This window comes from Catharus ustulatus, chromosome 24 (genome assembly GCF_009819885.2).
Source record: "Catharus ustulatus isolate bCatUst1 chromosome 24, bCatUst1.pri.v2, whole genome shotgun sequence".
Taxonomy (NCBI): Eukaryota; Metazoa; Chordata; class Aves; order Passeriformes; family Turdidae; genus Catharus; species Catharus ustulatus.
The window spans coordinates 6,772,914-6,781,623 of NC_046244.1; the positions used below are offsets into that span (position 1 = coordinate 6,772,914).

Here is an 8,710-nt window from a genome sequence, read left to right on the forward strand (position 1 = left end):
AAAGCTCTGGGCAAGATTTAAAAAACTCAGGAATGTTCCTCAGGATGCAGGGAATGTCTCAGGGAAGAACTGTGGCTTTTTTTTTGGGATAAATCCAGCTGTGATTCCGTATTTTCCACCTGGAGGATTCCCCAACCTCCTCCCACACCAGTGGAGTCAGGAATCGCACACAAAGCTCAGGAATTGCAAATAAATCTCAGTGAAAGATTTAAAAAACTTGGGAATGTTCCTATGGATGCAGGGAATGTTTCAGGGAAGAGCTGTGGGGTTGTTTTTAATTTTTTTTTGGGATAAATCCAGCTGTGATTCCCTATTTTCCACCTGGAGGATTCCCCAACCTCCTCCCACAGCGGCGGAGTTGAGAATTGCAAACAAAGCTCAGGAATTGCAAATAAAGCTCTGGGCAAGATTTAAAAAAATTCAGGAATGTTCCTCTGGATGAAGGGAATGCCTCAGGGAAAAGCTGTGCCTTGGAAAAAAGAGATCCTTGGGAAACTTTTCCACCCAAAACAGGATCCAACCCCAAAGCAACGGCTGAAATTCTGGATTTATCCAAACCTGCAGGAATTATCTGGGACACCACAAACACCTCTGAGCTCTGTTTATTAACTTTATTCCCATATTTTGAAGACCCCACATCCCCTGTGCTCTGTTTATTAACTTTATTTCCATATTTTGAAGCCCCAAACCCCAGTTCTCTGTTTATTAACATTATTTCCACATTTGGGACACCACTGTGCTCTGTTTAATCTTTAATTATAAGATGGGAGTTGAAAAAAACAAACTGAAGTGAACACGTGGGAGCAGGAAAGTGCTGGAATGTCCCAGCAGTGGCTTTGCAGCTCCAGCTGATGTCACCCACTGCTGGCTCCAATTATCCCTCGGATAATTTATAATTTGAGTTTCCCGTGTGATCCACTCAATTGGCCTCCAGAAGGGGATGTTTGTGTTCTTCCCCTGCTGTTTTTCCTGAAATTTGGAATTTCTTGGAGGGGTGAGTCCGCTCCCCACACAAGGCCTCACAAAAAGCCTCACAACGCTTTTTGTGTTTGTCCCTTTATGTATTTCGTCCCTTTCCCCTCAGGATCTGTCACAGCCACAGTTCGGATACCGCTCCCATGCCCAGGCCGGGATTGCTGCCATGTCCTGAGCCACCCTGCGCTCCCTTCCCGCTCGGGATGTGCCGCCATCCCGCGTTTTTATCGCTTTATGTCGCGACAAGGAGCCCCGTTCCCTCCCCTCAGCGCTCCCCTCCCTCCCCTCAGCGCTTCCGCCACGGCGGCACCGGAAGCGGAAGTGGAACCCGCGCGAGCCCCGGAAGCGCCGCCGCTCCTTCCCGGAAGTGCCGCCCCGCGCCGCCATCTTGGCTGGAGCCGTGAGGGAGCCGCGGCCGCCGCTGCCCGCCCCGCCCGCTCCGCCGCCATCGCGGCCCGGCCGCCGCTCCCCGCCTGCCTCCTTCCCTCCCTCCCTCCCTCCCTCCCTCGGCCGCGGGCAGGAGGGGCCGCCCGGGGCTTGGCGGCCGCGGAGAGGTGAGCGGGGCCTGCGCCGGCAGGGACGGGCGGGTGCCTTGCTGTCTCCCCTCCTCTCTGCCCTTCTCCTTATTTTCTTTTCCCATTTCCCTCTGTTTCTACCTCTCCCTCCGTTTTCCACATTTCCCCTCTCTCTTTTAGTCCCTGCTTTCCTTGGGCTGCCTTCCTGTCTCCCCCCTCTGTTCCTTTCTCCTTCTCCCTTCCTCCCTTTCCCATCTCCCTCTGTTTCTCCATCTCCTTCCCTCTTGCTTCCTTTTCCATCTTTTCCCTCTCCCTTTCAGTCTCTCCCTTTCAGTCTCTCCCTTTCAGTCTCTCCCTTTCTCTTTCCTTTCTTCCGTCTCTCTCTGGTTCCTCTTTCCCCTCCTCTCCCTTTCATTCCCTCCCTTCCTTTTCCCTCTTTCCCCTTTTCCTTTCAGTCCTTCCCTCCCTCTTTACCTCTTCCCTTTTCCCCCTTTTTACCCCTTTTCTTTTCCTTTTCTCTCTTTTTTTCTCCTTGTCTCCTCTCCCTTTCAGTCCCTCACTTTCCCATTTTCTCTCCCTCTCTCCATTTCCTCTTTTCTCCCTCTCAATCTTCTCTTTTTCTGCCCCATTTTCCCCTCATTTCCCTCCTTTTCCTCCTCTCCCTTTTAACCCCTCCTCATTTTTCTCCCCCTTTTCCTCACACAGATTAATTTTTCAATCACAGCAGTAATTAATTAAGGATTTTGTGGTTAGATGAGCAGCAGCAGCAATAAGAGAGCCCCGACCACAGCGACGCAGAGGCTGAAGCAGGATTACCTGAGGATCAAAAAGGATCCAGTGCCTTACATCTGTGCTGAGCCCCTGCCCTCCAACATCCTGGAATGGTGGGGAGGGGAAATGGGGATGGGAATTGGGGATGGGAATGGGGAGATGGGGATGGGGAAGTGGGAATGGGGGGTGGGAATGGGGAGATGGGGGTGGGAATGGGAATTGGGGATGGGAATGGGGAAATGGGAACTGGGGATTGGGGATGGAAATGGGGAACTGGGGATGGGGAAGTGGGAATGGGGAAATGGGAAGTGGGAATGGGGGGTGGAAATGGGGAATTGGGGGTGGGAATGGGGAATGGGAATTGGGGATGGGAATTGGGGGTGGGAACTGGGAAATGGGGATGGGAATGGGGAAATGGGGATGGGAATTGGGAAATGGGGATGGGAATGGGGAATTGGGGATGGGAATTGAGAACTGGGGATGGAAATGGGAATGGGGAAATGGGAAGTGGGGATTGGGAATTTGGGGATGGGGAATTGGGGATGGAAAACTGGGGTGGGGATTGGAGATGGGAACAGGGATAGGAAATGGGAATTGGGGTGGGAACTGGGAAATGGGGATGGGAATGGGGAAATGGGAATGGGGATTGGGGATGGGAATGGGGAAATGGGAAGTGGGGATTGGGAATTTGGGGATGGGGAATTGGGGATGGAAAACTGGGGTGGGGATTGGAGATGGGAACAGGGATAGGAAATGGGAATTGGGGTGGGAATTGGGGTTGGGGATGGAAAATGAGTGGGGGTTTGGGATGGGAACAGAGATGGGAAATGGGAATTGGGGTGGGAATGGGAACTGGGAAATGGGGTGGGAATTGGGATTGGGGATGGGAACAGGGGTAAGAAATGGGAATTGGGGTGGGAATTGGGATTGGGGATGGAAAACGGGTGAGAATTAGGGATTGGGGATGGGAATGGGAATGGAAAACTGGGGTGGGGATTGGGGATGGGAACAGAGATGGGAAATGGAGATGAACAGGTGGAAATGGGGAATTGGGAATGGAGAATTGGGGAATGGGGAGAGGAACGGTGATGGGAAATGGGAATTTGAGGTAGGAATGGGAAATGGAGGGGAAGAGTTGGAAATGGGGAGTTGGGAATGGGAACAGAAATGGGATGGGAATTGGGAATGGAGAACTGGGGATGGAGAACTGGGATGGGAATTGGAGTAGGAATCAGAGTGGGAATTGGGATGGGAATGGGAATTGGGTGCAGAATTTGGGAACTGGGTGCAGAATTTGGGAATTGGGGTGGGAGTTGGGCTGGGCTGTCATTCCCCCTGGCAGAGCAGGATTTCCCAGGCTCTCAGCCCAGCACTCTGGATGTGGGGAGGGAGCCTTGGCTGAGATCAATCCTGCTTTTTTTGGGGATTTTGGGGATTTTTGTGATTTTTGTGGCCCCATTCCCTCCCTGCAGGCACTACGTGGTGCGAGGGCCAGAGCTGACCCCCTATGAAGGTAAATTCAGGAATTCCAACTCCAAAAACTGGGAAGGACAGCAAGAAATAGGAAATTTTGCTCTTCTCAACAGCTTTAATAAAATATATTTAGGTTAAATTGAAAGCAAAAATTCTTATTAATATTTTTAATGCTTTACAGCAAATGTTCTTTAATTTGTGACAAAGATAATTTCAGAAATTGCCATTTTTACAGCAGAAATGTTCTCAGTGAACTGAGATTTATTTAATCTCTTTTTGGGTAGTTCAGGAGAAATAAAGCAGGGAAATAGAATATAATTCAATATATGTATTTAATATCTTTTATATAATTTATTTAACCCATTTTCGGATGGATTAGGTGAATTGGGGTGGGAATTATTTATTAATTATTATTTATTCAGTCAATTTTTTGTTATTGGAGGAGGAAAGGAGGAGAATTGGGGATGGGAATTGTTTATTAAACATAATTTAAAACATTTATTTAATATTAATACAGTTTATTTAACCCATTTTTTGGGTAGTTTAGGAGAAGGAAAAAGGGTGGGGAATAGAGGATGGGAACTGGAGTGGGAATTTATTTTTACTAAATATAAATTTATATTTATTATATATATATATTTATACAACTTACATTATTATACATGTTACAATATATTACACAGTTTATATTATACATATTTATAAACATCTTTATTTATTATTATACTTATTAAGCCCAATTTAATATATTAAATAGAATTAATTCCACCCTTTCTGGGCTGCTTTGCAGGTGGATATTACCACGGAAAATTAATATTCCCTCGAGAATTCCCTTTCAAACCTCCCAGTATTTATATGATCACACCCAATGGAAGATTCAAATGCAACACAAGGTGAGGATTACCCAGCACCCCCCATCCCAAATCCCTGTCCTGGCCTTGTTGTTTCCCTGCTTTTGCCCAGACTGAGTCTGTCCATCACACCCTGACACCTGGAACTCTGGGTTGGTTTTTTTCCCGTTTTTTTCCCGTTTTTTTCCCATTTTTTTCCCATTTTTTTCCCATTTTTTTCCCATTTTTTCCCATTTTTTCCCATTTTTTTCCCATTTTTTTCCCATTTTTTTCCCATTTTTTTCCCATTTTTTTCCCATTTTTTTCCCATTTTTTTCCCATTTTTTTCCCATTTTTTTCCCATTTTTTTCCCATTTTTTTTCCCATTTTTTCCCATTTTTTTTCCCCATTTTTCCCCCATTTTTTCCAATTTTTCCTTTTTTTTTGCTCAGGCTGTGTCTGTCCATCAGGGATTTCCATCCCAATTCCCTGTTCTGGGCTTGTTTTTCCCTTTTTTCCCTTTTATTCCATTTTTTTTGCCCAATCTGTGTCTGTCCATGACAGATTTCCACCCTGACACCTGGAACTCTGGCTTTGTTTTTCCCTTTTTTCCCTGTTTTCAATTTTTTTTTGCCCAGGCTGTATCTGTCCATCATGGATTTCCATCCCACTTCCCTGTTCTGGGTTTGTTTTTCCCTTTTTTTCCATTTTTTTTGCCCAGGCTGTGTCTGTCCATGACAAATTTCCACCCTGACACATTAGATCTCTGGATTTGTTTTTCCCTTTTTTCCCTGGTCTCCATTTCTTTTGGCCTAGGCTGTGTCTGTCCATGACAGATTTCCATCCCAATTCCCAGTTTTGGGTTTGTTTTTCCTGTTTTTCCCTTTTTTCCACCAGGCTGTGTCTGTCCATCATGGATTTCCACCCCAATTCCCTGTTCTGGGTTTGTTGTTCCCTTTTTTCCCTTTTTTCCCTGTTTTTTTTTTCCCAGGTTGTGTCTATCCATCACAGATTTCCATCCCAATTCCCTGTTTTGGGTTTGTTTTTCCCTTTTTCCCCTGCTTTTGCCCAGGCTGTATCTGTCCATCACACCCAGACACCTGGAACTCTGGCTTGGTTTTTTTCCCATTTTTTTCCCATTTTTTTTCCCCATTTTTCCCCCATTTTTTCCAATTTTTCCTTTTTTTTTGCTCAGGCTGTGTCTGTCCATCTCAGATTTCCATCCCAATTCCCTGTTCTGGGCTTGTTGTTCCCTTTTTTCCCTTTTATTCCATTTTTTTTGCCCAATCTGTGTCTGTCCACCACAGATTTCCATCCCACTTCCCTGTTCTGGGTTTGTTTTTCCCTTTTGTTCCTTTCTTTTGCCCAGGCTGTGTCCATCACGGATTTCCACCCTGACACCTGGATCTCTGGCTTTGTTGTTCCCTTTTTTCCCTTTTTTCCCCAGGCTGTGTCTGTCCATCACGGATTTCCACCCCGACACCTGGAACCCGGCCTGGTCGGTCTCCACCATCCTGACGGGGCTGCTGAGCTTCATGGTGGAGAAAGGGCCGACCCTGGGCAGCATCGAGACCTCCGAGTTCACCGTGAGTGCAGGAGGGATCCAGGGGAGTGCAGGGGGTGCCTGAGGGATCCAGGGGAGTGCAGGGGAATCCAGAGGAGTGCAGGGGGATCCAGAGGGATCCAGGGCCTGGGGGTGCAGAGGGATCCAGGGGAATTCAGGGGAGTGCAGAGGGATGCAGGGGCTGGGAGTGCAGGGGATCCAGAGAGATCCAGGGGAGTGCAGGGGATCCAGAGAGATCCAGAGGAGTGCAGGGGGATCCAGAGAGATCCAGGGGAGTGCAGGGGGATCCAGGGGAGTGCAGGGGGATCCAGAGAGATCCAGGGGAGTGCAGGGGGATCCAGAGGGATCCAGAGAGATCCAGGGCCTGGGGGTGCAGAGGGATCCAGGGGAGTGCAGAGGGATGCAGGGGCTGGGAGTGCAGGGGATCCAGAGGGATACAGGGGGTTGCAAGGGGGATCCAGGGGGATCCAGAGGGATCCAGGGGAGTGCAGGGGGATCCAGAGGAGTGCAGGGGGATCCAGAGGAGTGCAGGGGGATGCAGGGGAGTGCAGGGAATCCAGGAGATCCAGGAGAGTGCAGGGGAGTGCAGAGGGATTTAGAGGGATCCAGGGGCTGGGAGTGCAGGGGGATACAGGGGAATTCAGGGGCTGGGGAACTAAGGGGAATTCAGGGGAATTCAGAGGAGTGCAGGGAGATCCAGAGGGATGCAGGGGAATTCAGAGAAATTCAGGGGGATGCAATGGAGGGGATCCAGGGAAAGGCAGAGGAGTGCAGGGAATACAGGAGAGTGCACTGGGATCCAGGGGAGTGCAGGGAATTCAGGGATGGAGCATGCCTGGGGTTTGGTTCCTTTTTCCAACCCCTTTTTCCTTCATTCTGATCCCACAGAATCAGCAAAACATCAATTTTAGTGAATAATGCTTCCATATTTGGTGTTGGAAGGGTTACAAACACTTGGGAAGCTTTGGGAATTTGGGAAACTTTGGGATTTTGGGGAACTTTGGGAATTTGAGATATTCCAGGGATAAAGCCTGGCTGGGATTTGGTTCCTTTTTCCTGCCCTTTTTCCTTCACCCTGATCCCACACAAACAAAAAAGAACAAAATTTATGCCTGTAAACATCAATTTTAGCCAACAATCCTCACAAATTTGATGTTTGAACCACTTGGGTGTGGTTTGCACCCTTCTTGTGGGAAATCAGGCATAGAATTGAAATAAATTAATTGAATTTTCATTAAATGGCTGAGAAATCTGATTTTTTCTTTTTTTTTTTCTCTCCAGAAAAGGCAGCTGGCTGCACAGAGCTTAGCATTTAATTTAAAAGATAAAGTCTTCTGTGAGCTCTTCCCTGAAGTGGTGGAGGTAAGGAAATATTCATTTTTTTTATTCATTATTCCTGCAAAAATTCCCTTTTCTGACCTTATTCAGCTTGTCCTGTTCAGGATTTTCCCAGACTGGAGTTGATCTAATTTTGAAAATTTTGAAAAGGTTTTAATTCTTTCACACAGAGTAAAGACTGCAGGAGAGTGAGGAAATTTTTTCCCCAGTTTTTTACTTCTCCATGAGCTGTGTGGGATTCCAGCTCGAATTCCTGTTCCTAAAGGAATTCTGGTTTAGATTTTTCCCTTCTCAACTTGGAATTCTCTCAGAATTTTCTCCCCTTTTTCAGGAAATCAATAAAAAGCCCCCAAATCCCCCCAATTTTCTCTTCCTTGTGCAGGAAACCAAACAAAAACAGCCAAATCATCCCAGTTTTCCAATCAATTTTCTTTTTGCCTCTGCAAACAAAAACACCCCAAATCACCCCAAATTCCACTTTCCCATCCCAGTTTTCTCTTTCCCATGTAGGAAATGAAACAAAACCACCCCAATTTTCTCTTTCCCTCTCCAGAAAACCCTTCAAAACCTCCCAAAATCACCCCAAATTCCACTTTCCCATTCCGTTTTATCTTTCCCGTGTAGGAAATGAAACCAAACCACCCAAACCACCCCAATTTTCTCTTTCCCTCTACAGAAACCAAACCAAAACCACCCCAAATTCCACTTTCCCATTCCATTTTCTCCTCTTTCCCCCAGGAAATGAAGCAGAAGCAGAAGGCCCAGGAGGAGCTGAGCTCCAGACCTCCCTCGCTGCCCCTGCCCGACGTGGTTCCGGACGGGGACGCGCACTTGGGGCACAACGGGCACCCCCTGCTGAACGGGCACCCAGGGGGGCTGGGCCAGCACCCAGGGGGGCTGGGGCACCCAGGGGGGCTGGGACACCCAGGGGGGCTGGCCCAGCCCCACAGGCACCACGGACTCTTGGGGGGAGCCCTGGCGAACTTGTTTGTCATCGTGGGCTTCGCCGCCTTCGCCTACACAGTGAAGTACGTGCTGAGGAGCATAGCCCAGGAGTGAGGGGCACCCCAAACCCCAAATCCCAAACCCCACTGGGGCTGGGGGCTCTGGGGAGGGGCACTTTGGGGGGTTTGGGCTCAGAAATCAAAACCTGGTTTGGAAGATTCTGGTTTGTAGAGTTGGGCTCCATCTGTGGTTTGACAATGGAAAATGTTCAGTAAATTTTTATTCTGTTGAGTTTTCAA

The 8,710-nt window shown here is 48.0% G+C and overlaps 1 protein-coding gene across 1 annotated transcript; it reads left to right on the top strand.

The window, feature by feature from the left end:
* Positions 1-1,427: 1,427 nt before the first annotated feature.
* On the top strand, positions 1,428-8,710 carry UBE2J2 (ubiquitin conjugating enzyme E2 J2). Its single transcript, XM_033079839.1, has 7 exons — positions 1,428-1,529; positions 2,244-2,374; positions 3,734-3,774; positions 4,525-4,627; positions 6,012-6,150; positions 7,410-7,490; positions 8,205-8,710. Exons 2-7 carry the CDS (start codon positions 2,244-2,246, stop codon positions 8,523-8,525), a joined length of 816 nt encoding a protein of 271 aa, XP_032935730.1. The 5' UTR covers positions 1,428-1,529; the 3' UTR covers positions 8,526-8,710.